The sequence below is a fragment of the Podarcis muralis genome, chromosome 2, assembly GCF_964188315.1.
Source record: "Podarcis muralis chromosome 2, rPodMur119.hap1.1, whole genome shotgun sequence".
Classification (NCBI taxonomy): Eukaryota; Metazoa; Chordata; class Lepidosauria; order Squamata; family Lacertidae; genus Podarcis; species Podarcis muralis.
The window spans coordinates 114,455,982-114,473,828 of record NC_135656.1 but is presented as its reverse complement, the minus strand read 5'-3'; the positions used below and the strand labels follow the sequence as shown (position 1 = coordinate 114,473,828).

Here is a 17,847-nt window from a genome sequence, read left to right as displayed (position 1 = left end):
CCATCTCCGGAAAGCCTCATGAATAGCAAGAAGTTCTCGGTCATACACCGTGTAATTCCTCTCGGATTTGTTCAGTTTTCGCGAAAAAAAGGCACACGGTCTCCACTCTGACTCCTCCTTCCCCGGCTGCAGAAGAAGCACCGCCCCTATGGCTCTGTCTGATGCGTCTGTTTTGACCCTCATCTTTTTTTGTAAGTCTACATGCAGAAGTTGTTCTTCCGAGGCGAAGGCCCTTTTCAGTTCCTCAAAAGCTCGCTCCGCCTCCTCAGTCCAAACGAATTTCTTCTTACTGCTGAGACAGTCCGTAATGGGCGCCGACAGGTGGGCAAAGTTTCGGATGAACTTACGATAAAAGTTCCCAAACCCTAGGAACCTCTGCACATCCTTCTTTGTTTTGGGTGTTTTCCATTCCAGCACTGCCTGGACCTTGCCGGGATCCATGGCCAATCCCTTGTCTGACAGGCGGTACCCCAGGAACTCCACCTCCTTGGCATGAAACTGACACTTCTCCAGTTTCACCCACAGCCGGTTGGCCTGCAGCCTGCTCAACACTTCTCTGACGTCTCTCACATGCTGCTCCTCATTCTCAGAATGCACCAACACGTCATCTAGGAAGGCCACACAATTCTTGTAAAGCAAAGGCCCCAGTACGTGGTTCATAAAAGCTTGGAAGCACGCCGACCCTGCTTGTAATCCAAATGGCATAACTAAATATTCAAATGCCCCCAAAGGGGTGAACATGGTGGTTTTCCATTCATCCCCTTTCCTTATACGTATCAGGTTGTACCCTTAGGTCCAGCTTTGTAAAAATCTTTCCCTTCCGCACCCTGGTCAAAATGTCATCAATCCTGGGCATTGGGAAGGCCACTGGTTCTGACACTGCGTTTAATCTCCTGAAGTCACACACAAGTCTCGGCTTGTCCGTGTTTTTTTTATCCACAAAAAACACTGGGCTACCTCCCACCGCTCTGGACTCTCTGATGAAACCTCTCTTCAGGTTCTTGTCAATGAACTCCCTTAGCTCCTGCATTTCTCTGTCTGACATGGCGTACAACTTGCCTACAGGAAGCTGTGCCCCAGGGAGTAAATTGATTTGACAGTCAAAGGGTCTATGCGGGGGTAGTTGGTCAGCTTCCTTCTCGCTGAACACGTCGCTGAGATCTGCGTATTGTCGTGGTACCTTCACTTTCTCCATTACTTCCGTCCCTGCTAGGGTGGCTTGGGCCCCTGCTGAACCCTTCCCCCCTTCGCAGTGTTCTAAGCAATGTGCTGAACTAAAGGAAACCACTCTCTGATGCCAGCCCACCAGCGGATCATGTAACGCTAGCCAGCTCATCCCCAAAATAATAGGGGCTCCTCCCAAGGTGGCCACATTAAAAGCTATCAGTTCGGTGTGCCTTGCCACCTTCATTATCATTGGGACTGTCTGCAAGCTGACTTCTCCTCCCAACAACTCCCTGCCATCGATCGTGGTCACCTGCAGGGGGTTGCTTAAAGGGATAGTCTGTATCTGGTGTTCAGCTGCAAACTCCTTGCTTATGAAATTGCAGGAGCTGCCTGAGTCCAACAGCGCCTTTATCTTTAGGGGGTATCCGTTTTGCAGCTCTAGCGACACTTCAATCACTAGGGCAGGTTTAGGAGGTTCCCGCGTGGGCACTTTCACTGCTCTTTGGCCTGGTTGCTGTGCCCCGACGGTGGCAACCAGGCGTTGGCTTTTACTTGCTCCGGTTTTTCCTCCTCTCTACCCTCAACAGCTCCCACCATCCCTTGCCATTCCTTCCTCTGGGGGCAGACTCTGGCAAAGTGACCTGGCTGTTGGCAGAGATAGCATTTCCGGGCGCCTTTTCCCTCCTTCTTTCCCCCTTCACTGGGCTTTGAAACTGCGCGCGCGCGCGCTGTTCCGATTTCCATCGGCTCTGCCGGCGGGAAAGTTGTCTCTGGAATGTCTGGAATGCGGAACTCCTTCCAACGTTCCCCCTTCCCTTCCCGCCTCTCCAAAGCTCTCGCCTCCTGGCGCGCTCCTATGGTCAGCGCAGATTTGCTCAGCTGATCCATAGAATCCGCCCTGGGACCCCGGGCCAGTTCATCTTTCACAACCGAAGCCAGACCTTCTTCAAATAGCATCTGAATGGGTTCCGCCGATAAGTCCCACCCCAATCTGTGAACCAGCATGGTGAACTCAGTCCAGTACTCACGGACAGATCGGCTCCCCTGTTTGCAAGCCATTAGCTGCCTGCGCACCACTCCCTGCTCAATATCGCTGGAAAACATCAGATCCATGGCACGAAATAACTTCATTGTGTCCTTTAGGACGGCACTATTCGTTGCCATCATGGGTCTCACCCAATCCCGCGCTCCCTTTTCAAGATGCCCAATCACGAAAGCCACTCGCGATTCCTCGTCAGGGAATTCATCAAACTGCACATTGAGGGCATATTGCATCTCTGTTCTAAAGGCATGGTAGTCCTTGGGGTCCCCCCCAAACTTCTGCACCAATCCTGGTACCTTTCTGGGGAACTGGGTGGCTTTTCCCCTTTTGTCTGCATCCTGAGCCCTTCTCTCCTCAAGCCTTGCCGTCTGCAGCGCTAGCTGTATCTCCAACGCCCGGTAGCTTTCCTCCAGGCTTGGCCCTGCTCCAACTCCTGCTTGCCCGGTTCCGGCTGGTTCGCTCATGATGCCTTCTCCTGCACAAACAGCTTACAAAGACTGTCGGAATGCTGTGATGGGATGATGAGCTGCTTGTGCGTAAAATCGTAGTCCCTCAGAGTTTGTTCAAGCCCACAAACTTCTGTCTGTGACAGAGCCCCTCAGACATGGCTGCTCTAGTCACTTGCAGATTCCGACAGTGGTTGCTTTCGGAATCGTTTCCAGCATAAAAGCTCCTTAACGGAAACACGTCTTCTGGACTCACGGCGTGACAGTTTCCGGCGAGGAGTGGGTCTCCCTATGGGAGCTTCAGATACCTCCCCACTGTTCTCGCTGGACGTGTCCCTGAGCCCTCCCTCCTGCTCGCTTTCCCTCAGAGATCCACCTCTCCCCCTGCTGGTTCCTGCTTCAGCTGCTGAGTCTCTCCCAGCCTGCGTGAGCCCCTCCACCAGAGACCCACCTCTCCCCCTGCTGGTTCCTGCTTCAGCTGCTGAGTCTCTCCCAGCCTGCGTGAGCCCTTCCACCACCGGTTCCTCCGATGGCAGTTCCCTGACAGGTCCTTACCACTTTTGTCCTTTATTATGGTAATCTTTGTACGAAATGTTCCTTTCATATCTCCAATTTTCTTGAACAGATCTCTGGTTCTTCCCATTCTGTTGTTTTCCTCTATTTGTTTGCATTGCTCGTTTAAGAAGGCCTTCTTGTCTCTCCTTGCTATTCTTTGGAAATCTGCATTCAATTTCCTGTATCTTTCACTATCTCCCTCGCATTTTGCTTGCCTTCTCTCCTCCGCTATTTGTAAGGCCTCGTTGGACAGCCACTTTGCTTTCTTGCATTTCCTTTTCATTGGGATGGTTTTCGTTGCTGCCTCCTGTACAATGTTACGAGCCTCCATCCATAGTTCTTCAGGCACTCTGTCCACCAAATCTAAATCCTTAAACCTGTTCCTCACTTCCACTGTGTATTCATAAGGGATTTGACTTAGATTGTATCTTACCGACCCAGTGATTTTTCCTACTTTCTTCAGTTTAAGCTTGAATTTTGCTATAAGAAGATGATGATCTGAGCCACAGTCAGCTCCAGGTCTTGTTTTTGCTGACTGTATAGAGCTTCTCCATCTTTGGCTGCAGAGAATATAATCAATCTGATTTCGATGCTGCCCATCTGGTGATGTCCATGTGTAGAGTCGTCTCTTGTGTTGTTGGAAAAGCGTGTTTGTGATGACCAGCTTGTTCTCTTGACAGAACTCTATTAGCCTTTGTCCTGCTTCGTTTTGATCTCCAAGGCCAAACTTGCCAGTTGTTCCTTTTATCTCTTGCCTCCCTACTTTAGCATTCCAATCCCCTATAATGAGAAGAACATCCTTCTTTGGTGTCACTTCTATAAGGTGTTGTAAGTCTTCATAGAATTGGTCAATTTCAGTTTCTTCAGCTCCAGTGGTTGGTGCATAAACTTGGATTACTGTGATGTTAAAAGGTCTGCCTTGGATTCGTATCGAGATCATTCTATCATTTTTGAGATTGCATCCCAGTACAGCTTTTGCCACTCTTTTGTTGACTATGAGGGCCACTCCATTTCTTTTACGGGTTTCTTGCCCACAGTAGTAGATGTGATGGTCATCCGAACTGAATTCGCCCATTCCCGTCCATTTTAGTTCACTGATGCCCAGGATGTCAATATTTATTCTTGCCATCTCATTTTTGACCACCTTCAACTTACCCAGGTTCATGGTTCTTACATTCCAGGTTCCTATGCAATATTTTTCTTTACAGCATTGGACTTTCCTTTCGCTTCCAGGCATATCCGCAACTAAGCATCCTTTCGGCTTTGGCCCAGCCGCTTCATCAGCTCTGGATCTACTTGTACTTGCCCTCCGCTCTTCCCCAGTAGCATGTTGGATGCCTTCCGACCTGAGGGGCTCATCTTCCAGCGTCATAACTTTTATATGCCTGTTGTCTTTGTCCATGGAGTTTTCTTGGCAAGGATACTGGAGTGGCTTGCCGGTTCCTCCTCCAGGTGGATCACGTTTGGTCAAAACTCTCCACTATGACCTGTTCATCTTGTGTGCCCTGCTCGGCGTAGTTCATAGCTTCTCTGAGTTCTTCAAGCCCCTTCGCCACGGCAAGGCAATGATCCATGAAGGGGTGATAGCACATTAGATTCACATAAATATGGTACCTGAATTTATCTATGAGGAGCAACTTCAGTCTTCTCCATTCATCCAATATTGTTTAAAATAAAAAATATAAAAACACAGAATACATAATCCAAATAAAAACAGAAACAACTCAATAACCCCTCAAAAAACACATTTTCAAAGGTCATTGGATGACAATCAGCAAAGAAGAACGTTTTTGCCTGGCGCCTAAAGGTGCATAATGGGGAGAGTATTGCACAAATAGGGAGCCACTGCAGAAAAGGCCCGTTCTCATGTGGCCACTCTCTGGACCTCTCGTGGAGGGGACACATGAATAAGGGCCTCAGAAGATGATCTCAGGGTCTGGGTAGGTTCATATGGAAAGAAGTGGTCCTTGAGGTATTGTGGCCCTGAGCCATTTAAGGCTTTATAGGTCAAAACCAGCACTTTATTTGGCAATTTTATTTGGCAAAGGAAACACCTGAGAGTGGATACTATTCCAATGCGGACTCCTATGCAGAAAGGAGGACTGGCAGTACCTAATTTAGCTAAATAGTATGAAGCTGCCCAGCTCATGTGGTTAAATTTAAGGATATCTCAGAAATTGGAAATGAAACTCTTTCAGCTGGAACCCTTATTCATAAATTCTCCTGTGGCCAATATACTATGGATACCTTGGAAAAACAGAGGAGACGATCCCATGAATTTTCATCAGGTTTAAAAAAATAATAATCAGAAACTAATCTGGAGAACTAAACTTCAGATCAGAAAGTTAAAAACTGAGAGAAATTGAAATGATAGATTAATCCAGGGGTAGGCAGCCTAAGGCCCCGTGGGCTGATTGCGGCCCAATCACCTTCTCAATCCGGCCCAGGGGTGGTCCAGGAATCAGCGTGTTCTTACATGAGTAGAATGTGTGCTTTTATTTAAAATGCATCTCTGGGTTATTTGTGGGGCATAGGAATTCTTTCATTACCCCCACCCCCAAAAAAATATAGTCCGGCCCACCACATGGTCTGAGGGATGGTGGACCGGCTCACAGCTGAAAAAGGTTGCTAACTCCTGGATTAATCCATTCCTATCCAAAACTTTGGAGTTTGCTTGGTAGACTCACCCAGAGGGCCAGAGGGCATCCCTTCCAGGGTCTGATGGGTCTTCATTATACAGCCTGTGGTAGGCAGTGAATCCCATTCTTCTTTTCCTCTTTTCCTTTCTAGGATGTGAAAAGCACCTTGCAGAGGTAAGTGAATCCTGCTCATCTCCATTAATATCACTCTGTGAAACTGGGAAAGGTCCAGGAGGAGAGGACATAAAACCTACCCCTCCAGGCTCTTAGGATGTGGTGAAAGGTTCCAACAATGGAGCAGGAGTTGAGGTGTGTGCCATGTTCCTGAACATATCTCAGCTGCAATACGTAACTTCAAGGTGTCACACAGGTTCATGATAAGAGGATAGAAGGAACATTTCACTTTTGTCAACAGCAGCAATCATCTTTTTCTCCTCCACATTGTAGGTAATGCAGCCGAAATTGAAAAGCTCTGAGCAGGATGGTATCACTTGATTTCATTTCTCCATTTGAGTAGATTTAACTGAGGAGATTCAGAGATCTAGGGCTGCTCCTTTGGCCCTCAGATGTCTGGCTCTGGAGTCCCTAGTAAGGAGGAATCATCTCCCCTCTGTGACTCCATTCCTCTGTGTGTGTCTCTCAGCTTTCCTCCTCTCAATTGCTTTCTTCTGCTGCACTCAGAAATTCTGCAATTGAATGGGTTAATGTTTATTTTTCCCCATCAGGTGTCAGCTAAGGGAAACATTTAAGAATCCAATGGATTTCCTATCAAAGTTGAAGAGGCGGATCTCAAATTTCCACGTTAAACATCCCATTCTGTATGTTGGGATGAAGGAAATCAAAGGTAATGAGTGGCTGCAAGGATTTTACACTGGACAATATATTAGTCCGAAAGTTGAACATGCCAGGCTCTTACTGTATTTTATTTACTCTTGCCACAAACAGCAATAGGAGCAAAGTCAGAATTTATTTTTGCTCCAGTGTTCAGTTCACAGTTATACCGAACCTCCTTTTCATTTTGGTTCTTTCTACTCCACTTGTGTTTTCCCATCCCGATGGACATTAGAACGGCTCTTAACAAACACACCGTTACTCCACTCCCAGCTCAAGCTTGTTTCCCAGCTGTGGAATTATCTCCTAAGTTCTCTCTTCTTCTTCAGACTCCCACCAGCAGCTGACATACCTAGCGCTGCAACCATCATGATCTCCTGAGTGTTCTTGTGGTGTTTTGTTTTTTAAATCTCCTTGAAAATTCACCAGCCTCTCTTGGTGGTGGTTTAAGGGTAAAGGTACCCCTGCCCGTACGGGCCAGTCGTGTCCGACTCTGGGGTTGCGCGCCCATCTCGCTTAAGAGGCCAGGGGCCAGCGCTGTCCGGAGACACTTCCGGGTCACGTGGCCAGCGTGACAAAGCTGCTCTGGTGAGCCAGCACCAGCGCAGCACACGGAAACGCCGTTTACCTTCCCGCTGTAAAGCGGTACCTATTTACAGTGGTGCCTCGCAAGACAAAAAGAATCCATTCCGCGAGTCTCTTCGTCTTGCGGTTTTTTCGTCTTGCGAAGCAAGCCCATTAGCGGATTAGCGCTATTAGCGGCTTAGCGGGCTTAGCGGATCAGCTGATAAGCGGCATAGCGGATCAGCTGATAAGCGGCTTAGCGATCAGCTGTTAAGCGGCTTAGCGGCTTGGGAAAAGGGGGGGGGGGAGAAAAAAACCCTGCAGGAACTCGCAAGGCATTTTTGTCTTGCGAAGCAAGCCCATAGGAAATTCGTTTTGCGAAGCACCTCCAAAACAGAAAACCCTTTCGTCTAGCGGGTTTTCCGTCTTGCGAGGCATTCGTCTTGCGGGGCACCACTGTATCTACTTGCACTTAAGTGTGCTTTCGAACTGCTAGGTGGGCAGGAGCTGGGGCCGAAAGACGGGAGCTCACCCCGCCGCGGGGATTTGAACCGCCGACCATGCGATCGGCAAGTCCTAGGCGCTGAGGTTTTAACCACAGCGCCACCCGCGTCCCATTTGTGGTTTAATGCTCACTAAATTCATCAGCGTATTTCATCAGCAAATTTCTCCTAAGAAACAGATATTTGGCTAATGTATACAATTATTCAAGCAGTTTTCAGTAGGAGAATTCTATTTTGTGGGTGACTTTCACTAACATATTCAGCTTTATGCAGAGATTCCCCTAATATATCAGTCGGTTGGAGAACTTCATAGCAAAATTGAGATAAGTGTGTGTTTTGAAGGATTGCTGTGCTTCAGTTCCCATATTGTTTCAGAAAGTGTGAATGCAAAATAAATTGAATTTCTGCCCCATTGTTGCTTCTGCCATAATGTTTGTTAAGAATCTGAAAGAATTTTAATTGTTTGGTCAGGCAAATTCTTCCTCTGCAAGTTTAATTTGTCATTATGGTTAACAATTTTGACTTCAATAATTGATGTTTCATCCGTTTACCTGGGACAACTGTTAAGGTTATAGACAGCTCTCCCTTGCATTCTTTTAATACATTGATATTGCAGTGTTTCTGTCATTTCTCAGTTTAACATTTTTTTTATTTTTATCTTTTCATACAGTTTTCTTATGTGTAATTGTTGGTTCTATATCAACATTTTACTTGAAATAAAGAAACAATTGATATTATGTCATTTAGTGAAAATGTTGTCACAAAATTATTTGAGGTATAAAAGTCTGCGCTCAGTCTATATATCTCTTTGCTTCCTCAGATGCTCTGTCATTCGGAAGACATCCTCAGAAAGGTAACTTTTGTGATGGAGCAAATTCAAGCACGAGTTGGGAGCTGGTATTTCATTGGGATTAAATGGCCTGTCCTTTCCTTGGTGTTATTCTAAGAGGGAGGAGTACTTGAACTCAGTCTTCTCGTTCCCCTTTTGCTTTTGCTGGATCCTTTGGTCTTGCCCACATCTGAGCATGATTTGACTGTTAATTAGCACTTTTGCTCTATTCTATTTAGATGAGCAGTCCTCACACACAAATACAGTGGTACCTCGGGTTATGTACTTAATTTGTTCCAGAGGTCCGTTCTTAACCTGAAATTGTTCTTAACCTGAAGCACCATTAGAATATTGTTCTCTATATGATCCCAAAAACTCTTTTAGGCATTTCCTCCTCTCTCAAATGTTACAGTAAAATGGGCCTCTCTTTGGAATGTCTGGGGAGAATAAGACTGGCATTGATGGAACAGGCTCAAATGTTTATTTTTCAAGGTTGTAAAGAGATAAGCAGAGGCTTGTGAGGCCATTGCAGGAAGGAAGGGGGGGCAAGCCCATGTAAGGACATAGGAAGTTGCCATAACTTTCGGTTTACAAGAAATCAGGTAGTATTGTATTCTGCAAATGTATAAAAAGCTGGCTTGCTCAGAATTCGGGGGCAGCAGGCAATGAACATCAGCCTGTCTGTACCTTTTTTTGTCATGGCAAAAATAAATGATATTACTGCTGTCTAATTGACTCTTTGAAGCGATTTCTGATGCTCCAAGATAAAGGAACAAAAAAAAGGTCTAACATTTTAGCTAATGGGGCCTCCCACTGCTGCTGCGCCGCCGGAGCACAATTTCTGTTCTCATCCTGAAGCAAAGTTCTTAACCCGAGGTACTATTCCTGGGTTAGCGGAATTTGTAACCTGAAGTGTATGTAACCTGAAGCGTATGTAACCCTAGGTACCACTGTACCTGAATTTATCTATGAAGAGAGCATCTTCAGTCTTTCCCATTCATACCACTAGGTGTTCCCTGTTGCATTTGTTGCTGTCTTCTAATTTGCTGATTCAGATCATGCTGATTTAATACCAGCAGGGCATGTGCACAGAGAGCTGCCCCCTTCCACTTGTTTTTCTCAAAATAATTCCCTGCCCAGGAAGTAAAAAAAACACCGGGGGGGGGGGGCGCTCTTGGTCATGGATTAAGCAGCAGAAACGGAAAGCTCCCAGAGAAAATAGTTTAAAAGATGGATTTCTCACTCTGAAAAACAAGTATTATGAAGTAAAGAATACAGAAACTTTTCAAGCAGGAATGTAATCTGGAGTAGTGAAAAAATAAACACAACTCCTTAATTTTGGGCTAGACGCCAGCCCTAGGCTGGACACCAAGCTTATCGGCTGGAAAAGAATTCCAAGCAAAAGGCTTGTGAATACAAAAATGGACAATTAGAAATGATTTGACCTCTTGCATTTAAATAGCAGAAGGCAAAAAGAAAGGATTAATTTCCACGACAGTAAGATACTTGAAATTTCGGAGCAAATAACTGAACTGTAATGGCTTGGGGTTCTCTCCCACAGATGCGAGACACTCTGGTAGTAACCAACTCAGATTTATTGCTCAAACACATAAAGCATTGTGGAGCTCAGTCCTCGGGGTGTTCCCCCAAATTTGCTGTTGCCAAGTCTGAGCTCTGCCCCTTCCTTTTCCAACAACAAAACCCCCACTTTCTCTTTTTCTCTTTCCTGCTTCTCACAGACTCTCTCGAGCCTATGATTTTTCGGATCAGCTATTTCCGGTGTCCTTGTCTCTGAGTCTGAGCGGAAACTGACAGTCTATGTTTTCCCCCTTGGGCTCCCCCCTTCCTACTCTGTGGTGAAACTATGGTGAAACTACCTCTGCAAGTCTGGGGCATGCAAATCTTGCCTACGTTGATTTCTTCCCTCTGATTTCAATGTAAGCCTCTGAAAGCCCCAAATGGGCAATTCACAACGAGTGATTCAAAGGAGCGTCATTTTTCTGCTCTTGCCCCCATCCCTTCCTCCTCCCCTTCACTGCATAGAAGAGCTTAGGGAATATTTTCTGGGTTGTTTTGCTTCATGACTGGATTGACAAGAGGGACGCAATAAAATATGTTGAGTAAAAAGGAACAAAAAAGCATTATTTAAAAACCTGCTGGGAAGGAATTTATTCTGAGGTGAGTCTGGCAGAAAGAAGGGAGGGTCCGAATCCTGAATGAAATGTGTGGACGCCCATTTATCTGAGAGGAAATCTGGTTCTTCTGGGTGTTTCTTGGATCAGGATGTCTGTCTCTGACTCTTGGCTGATTCTGTCTCTCTTTTCTTTTCCTCATCTTCTCTCAACAGCAAATGTCACTCTGGATCCAGACACAGCCCATGCCAGGCTCATCGTGTCTGAGGATCGGAAAAGCGTGAGATATGGAGCCAAACTGCAAGCCCTGCCTGACAATCCTGAGAGATTCAGTGACATGCCTTGTGTGTTGGGATGTGAGGGATTCACAGCAGGCAGACATTTCTGGGAAGTCACTATGGAAAGTGGGGAATGGTGGGCTCTGGGGGTTGCCAGCAAGTCTGTGAGGAGAAAGGGTAATCTCACCTCTTTCTGGTCACGTTTAGTAATGCATGCTTCCTTAACTGACTTAGGTTCTGAGGGAGGGATCTGGGCTGTGAAGAAGTCAGGAGGTGAGTACTTTGCCTTCACCTCCCCTGATTCCTCTCCTCTTCCCCTGAGTGAGGAGCCCAGGAGGATCCGGGTGACTCTGGACTATGAAGGGGGACGTGTGTCTTTTTCTGATGCTGACTCAGGAGACGAACTCCACACATTCTCAGGGGCCTCGTTCTCCAGAGAGACCCTCCTCCCTTTCTTTTATCTGGGGGGAAATGAAACCCACCTCAGTATCTCCTGAGGAGACGAAATTGGCCTCTCAGGCCCAGTTGGAGTTTCTCTCCACACCAGAATGACTGAGATGAAAACATTTGCCAGTTTCGATCTGTTTGCAGAGAACCTTTGAGAGAAGTCACAATCAGCAGAAATAAGAAAAGAAACAAAACTTGGGATTTTCTCTTTCCTTCCCTTTCCCAGAATTTTCTCTGCAGCTGAGTCCTTAACAAACCATAACACTTTGACTGTGTCAATTAACAATCTGTTCATCAAAAGGGTTCAGCCTCCACCAACTTTAATCTTCTTTTCATTGCTTGCCTACACCAACTATTAAAATACACACGTATTCCTAGAAAACAGTCCCTTCCCACTTTTGCTACTAAAGCTCATTTTAAGTTGTTACCTCACACATATTGTTTGCATTTCCTTCCAACTACAGCACCAACCTAGCAAGCTTCTCCTCCCCCCCCCCACAAATTTTATCCTCACCACCTCTATACTTCCTCAGACATAAGTATCTCTGAATTCTGTGAGGTCTCTGGCTCATTGTTTTTGGGATTGCTTCATTAATCTTTTGTATTAACTATTGGATTCTCTGCATCAGGGGTAGCCAACATGGTGTGTCCTGGATGATGTTGGACTACAACTCTCATCAGCCCCTACCACCATGGTCAGGAGTCAGAGATGATGGGAGTTGTAGTCTAGCAACTTGGCTATGTGTGCCCTATGTAAGGCACATGGAGACTTTGCTGTGGTCCCCAACTTAGTTAATGGGATGCACAACCAATGACATTTATTTCAAAATCGGCAGGATCTCCCCCACCCCCTAGCTTTTAGTAACTAAATATACTTTAATCTTTAAAAATACATTGTTTTCTCTATTGCTGGTTTTTGATGCTCTGTTAATTGTCCATGATCTTATGCTGTCGTTATGGTTTTACATAATTTTTTGGGGGGAACAGCTTTTGTATTATTTTCAATCATTTTTCTTTTTGTATTTTATGGATTTCAAATTTTGGTTATTTGGGAGGTATATGCAAGTTGAAAAAAAAGAACCAGTATTAAAGAAAAGCTCCTAAACCTCCATTGCAGGATGTTGAGGAGCCCTTCAACTTTTTGTGGGTGTAAAATGTGATGTGTCATTGATGCAATAATAGTGCCTTAGTCATGGATTGACGCTGGACTATGCACACATCCACTGTGCTTCAGTAGCTATTCTGCAATATTTCCAGAATGTTTCCCCCTTATTGCCATTTGGAAGGGCACTCCTGGGCTATAATGAAACAAAAGGGGACCAAAGAGAAAATCACAACAGAACATTTCTGGCATGAAAATTTATGGGATTTCTGAAGGAAGCAGCAGGACATAGACTGATAAGAAATGAAGAAGTTATGACCACTGCAAACATTTGTAGGCAGAAATGGTCTTGAAACTGGGATTGCATGAGTTCCCAGAGAGAGATCATCACAATTACACAATAAAAGGAATATGTATATATCCTGGGAGTGTTTGCACTTTGTGTTGGAGTGGAATGATTGCTGAGAGCTCTGACTATGGGTGAATGTGGGCTGAGGATCATAGTAAAAAAAAAACCAAAACCATTCTACCCACTATTTTAATATATTCGAAGCTGGCACCCATATGTCTAGGGAGACTGTTGTGTATTGAGTCAAAGGATTTTATATCTGTATTATTATTGTCTGTATTTGCATTAGGGTAAAGTAACTGCCTTTTGGTTCCAGAGGGTACAGCTACTATTGGTTCATTTAAGCTGCTGTATTTGGATCCTCTGTCTTATTGGTTTCCTCCAAAAGGCAGGACTGTGATTGCCTGATATTGTTCCCTCCAAAATGTATCCTTTCTAGCTAGTTCCCTGTCCCTATAAATGTAGCTCTCCCCTCCTCAGGCCCCAGTCTTGTTTGCTTTAATAAAGAAGTGTTACTAGAGAACTGTCTCCAGCATATTATGTCAAGAGAGCTGAAATCACAAACCCCACGTCACAACAACTGGTGACGAAGGTGGGATCCGGAATGCTGAGGAGCGGTTAAACGCAGCCCTGCTTCAGAGTCCGGATTGTAGCTAAGAACAAGACTCACTGGCCAGCTGAGAAGACGACCCTGCCCACAGGACAATGGAGAGTCCGAGGGTATTGGAGCCCTTCCAGCCATCAGAGCCCCACACGTGGGAAGACTACGTCGAACGCTTCGAGTTCTTCGCAGTGGCTCAAGGGATCACCGATGCCAGCAAAAGAAGGGCCACATTCCTGAGCTACTGTGGGCCTGAGATCTTCAAGCTGGCCAAGGCATTGCTTGCTCCAGCGAAGCTAAGTGAGACATCTCTCAAAGATATTCTTTCCTGCCTAACAAGCCATTTGGCGCCTACTGAGACCAAGATGGCCTGGCGGATGGAGTTTCATAAGAGGCAGCAGCGTGCTGGGGAGTCTGTATCTGCATTTCTAGCTGAACTGCAGCACTGCGACTTCCAAAATCTGGAAGAGACTCTCCTGGATTGGTTTATCGGTGGTCTGAGCAGCAAGAAAGCCAGAAGACGCATCGTGGCTAAAGAAGAGGTTACCCTTGCTTCAGCCTTGAAGGAGGCCACCGCCACGGAGAATTATGAAAGAGAGGAGCTTGATGCCAGTCGCAAGGCCCCTAAGCCACAGATAGAAGTTGCGCATGCCATGGACGAGCTAGAGGCTACTCCGAGCCAGAGCCCAGTCTGTGGGGTCGAGTCAGTGCGTCAGGCCTGCACAGTGCACAAAGATCACCAAGGCAGGTGCCCTGGTTGTGGCGGAAACCATGAGCGGAAGAGTTGTCGTTTCCGGGATGCTATGTGTCGGACGTGCGGGAAGACAGGTCACATCGCCAGGGTCTGTAGATCGGCGGCGTTGGGAGCGACAGGAGCACCTAGACTGGAGCATCGCAGACCGCCCACAGCAAACCATGTTCTAAAGGACTGCCACTACGTAACGGAGATCAACGGGAGGGTCGTGCAGTTTCCAGCGCAAGGCAAGGCACACGTCAAGGTGAAGATTGAGGGTCAGCTGTGCGACATGGAGGTGGACTCCGGATCTGGATTCGCTATCGTGTCGGACCAGACCGCGAGGACATTCTTCCCCAGGGGTAAGTTGCCCCCTCTGGAGCCCTTCCTGGCAGCTTTGCAGTCATATTCAGCAGGCCGCATCCATGTCATGGGAATGTGTGCCGTGAGAGTACAGTTCTGGGACAAACAGGCGGTACTCAAACTGGTGATTGCGAAGGGCAGTCGCCCCAGTCTCCTGGGCACTGACTGGTTCCCCGCCCTGGGACTGAGTATATCAGGGCTTAATTCAATCCAAACCTGCCCTGAGATCAGCGAGGCATTATGCAAAGAATTTGCTGGTCTCTTTAATGGAAAGCTGGGTTGTTATAAAGGGCCCCCAGTTGACTTCGAATTGGACCCTGGGGTGGCCCCAATCCGACTCAAACCAAGGAGAGTGCCATTTGCACTGCAACCCAAGATCGAAGCAGAGCTGGATAAATTGGTCAAGCAGGGAGTTCTCTCACCCGTGGACTCTGCTAAGTGGGATACTCCAATCGTCACGCTCCTTAAAGCAAGTGGGGAAGTCAGGATCTGTGCAGATTACAAATGTACTATCAATAAGGCACTCAGGGGAAATTCATACCCCATTCCAGTCGTATCACATCTGTTGGCTAAACTGGCTGGGGGCAAGGTGTTCGCTAAAATTGACCTGGCACAAGCTTACCAACAGCTGCCAGTAACCCCACAATCAGCGGAAGCACAGACTATTGTCACACATAAAGGGGCGTTCAGAGTTAACAGATTACAATTTGGAGTTTGTGTGGCCCCAGGGATTTTTCAAGGGCTCGTGGAATGCCTGTTAAGAGGTCTGCCGGGGGTCTTGCCATTTTTTTAATGACGTTTTAATTGCTGGAAAAGACCCACAGGAACTGGTTGCGCGTGTCTGTGCAGTGTTGTTCAAGTTCAAGGAGGTGGGGTTGCAACTAAAAAAGGAAAAATGCAGTTTTGGGGTGCCAACTGTGGATTTCTTGGGGTTTAAAATTGATGCATCAGGCATCCACCCCACAGATGCTAAGATTAAGGCCATCATCGAGGCACCACGACCACAGAACAAGACGGAGTTGCAGTCATTCCTGGGACTTATTAACTTTTATCATTCGTTCTTACCCCAGAAAGCTTTGGTAGCTGAACCATTACATAGACTGTTGCAGAAAAAGAATGTGTGGCGATGGGGGCAGGGGCAGCAGAAGGCTTTTGACTCCTTGCGAGGAATGCTGAGTAGCAGGAGCGTCCTTGCTCCTTATGATGAGTCGAAGCCGCTGGTCCTGGCATGTGATGCCTCTCAATACGGCCTGGGGGCGGTGCTGAGTCATAGGGAACCGGATGGGTCGGAAAAGCCCATCTCTTTCTATTCCTGTACGTTGTTGCCCACGGAGCGCAACTATGCTCAAATTGACAAAGAGGCGCTTGCAATTGTGGCAGGAATCAAAAAGTTCCATGATTATGTGTACGGTCGCCATTTCTCCATTGAAATGGACCACAAACCACTGTTAGGGCTGTTCAACCCAAACAAACAAACGCCACAAATTCTCTCCCCCAGAATGTTGCGTTGGTCTATATTCCTGAACGGGTTCCAGTACACCTTGACCCATGTGCCGGGGAAACGGTTGTGCCACGCTGATGCGCTGAGTCGATTGCCCCTTCCTGGCGGGAGCAATGAGGATCCTGCTCCAGCGGAGCACATAATGATGCTGGAAACACTTCCAGGGGCTCCTGTAATGGCTACTGATATAGCTGAGAAAACGAGGAAAGATGCTGTTCTCTCCTGTGTGCTCACTTGGGCGGGGAGGGGGTGGCCAGGTGGTCCACATGAAGACAAATTCAGGCCTTATGCGACAAGGCAGCACGAGTTGTCCATGCATAAGGGTTGTCTCCTGTGGGGAGATAGGGTGATCATCCCAGCCCCACTGAGAAACAGGGTTCTTGAGACGCTTCACATGGGACACCCGGGAATGGTCAGGATGAAGTCGCTAGCCCGATGTTATGTGTGGTGGCCTGGAATGGACCAGAACATAGAACAATGGGTACGAACATGCAAGGCATGCCAAGAGGTGCGGCCAGAAATGCGTCCAGATCTCCCTGGAGCTGGCTGCACTTAGATTTTGCTGGGCCATTCCAGGGGAAGGTCTTTTTGGTTATCGTCGATGCATATTCCAAATGATTAGAAGTGGCGATGGTCCCTAGCATGGCATCAGCTGCCGTAATCAAGGTGTTGAGGCAGCTGTTTGCAACCCACGGGTAACCTGAGACCATTGTATCAGATAATGGGGCAGCTTTTGTATCCCAAGAATTCAGGGCATTCTTGGCTGATAACTTCATAAGAGGGGTCACATCCACGCCCTTTCACCCATCCTCCAATGGGCAGGCTGAGCGCATGGTAAGAACAGCCAAAGAATCCATTGTGTGCTTAATGGAGGGTAACTGGTCAGCTCGCATCGCGTGAATGTTATTTTTGCAGCATGCGACGCCGTGTACTGCAACGGGCAAGTCGCCAGCTGAGCTGCTCTTGGGTAGAAGACTGGTAACGGTGCTGGATTATGTCCACCCGGATAAGATGCCAAACCGTAATTCAAGAGCAACCCCCCAGGCTGAGACTGACACAACAAGGTATCTCGCCCCTGAAGATCTGGTCTGGGTGAGGAACTATTCACGAGGTTCGCGGTGGGTGGCTGGTGTGGTCACCCGGACTAGTGGACCTGTGTCCTATTATGTGACCTTGGAAAATGGGCAAGTTTGGAAGAGACATATAGATCAGCTGAGGCGCCGGGCGCTCAGCAGGGAGGAGTCAGATAATTCATCCCTGGCTAACGACACAGAGCTGCAAGACCAGAGTGAAAATGGCCCAGAGGTGCAGTCACCAGGGGCTTCAGCAAATGAACCAGGGTCTGCTAGTCCTCAGGATGACGAGGTACAGGTAGGGGACCCTGAGATGTCTGGGACTCCATCTGTTCCTGACGAAACCCCTATAGCAGCCCCCCTACCACAGGTAACACCCAATCCAGAACCGGCAACACCTGTTGTCAGGAGATCAAGTAGAAGTTGTAGGACCCCACAGTACCTGAGAGATTACGTCTGCTGTGCTCACTAGGGGGGGAGGGGTGTTGTGTATTGAGTCAAAGGATTTTATATCTGTATTATTATTATTGTCTGTATTTGCATTAGGGTAAAGTAACTGCCTTTTGGTTCCAGAGGGTACAGCTACTATTGGTTCATTTAAGCTGCTGTATTTGGATCCTCTGTCTTATTGGTTCCCTCCAAAAGGCAGGACTGTGATTGCCTGATATTGTTCCCTCCAAAATGTATCCTTT

The 17,847-nt window shown here is 47.1% G+C and overlaps 1 protein-coding gene across 2 annotated transcripts in view; it reads left to right on the top strand.

Annotated features, from left to right (window-relative positions):
* Nucleotides 1-11,924, top strand: part of LOC114592429 (tripartite motif-containing protein 10-like) — a 647,260-nt gene extending 635,336 nt beyond the window's left edge. For both annotated transcript variants that reach the window (XM_077922202.1, XM_077922200.1), the window contains exons 5-8: nucleotides 6,001-6,023; nucleotides 6,575-6,693; nucleotides 8,568-8,600; nucleotides 10,924-11,924. In XM_077922202.1, coding sequence (XP_077778328.1) covers nucleotides 6,001-6,023; nucleotides 6,575-6,693; nucleotides 8,568-8,600; nucleotides 10,924-11,483 — 735 coding nt within the window. In that variant the 3' untranslated portion in view covers nucleotides 11,484-11,924. The remainder of the gene's footprint in view (nucleotides 1-6,000; nucleotides 6,024-6,574; nucleotides 6,694-8,567; nucleotides 8,601-10,923) is intronic.
* The last annotated feature ends 5,923 nt before the right edge of the window (nucleotides 11,925-17,847 follow it).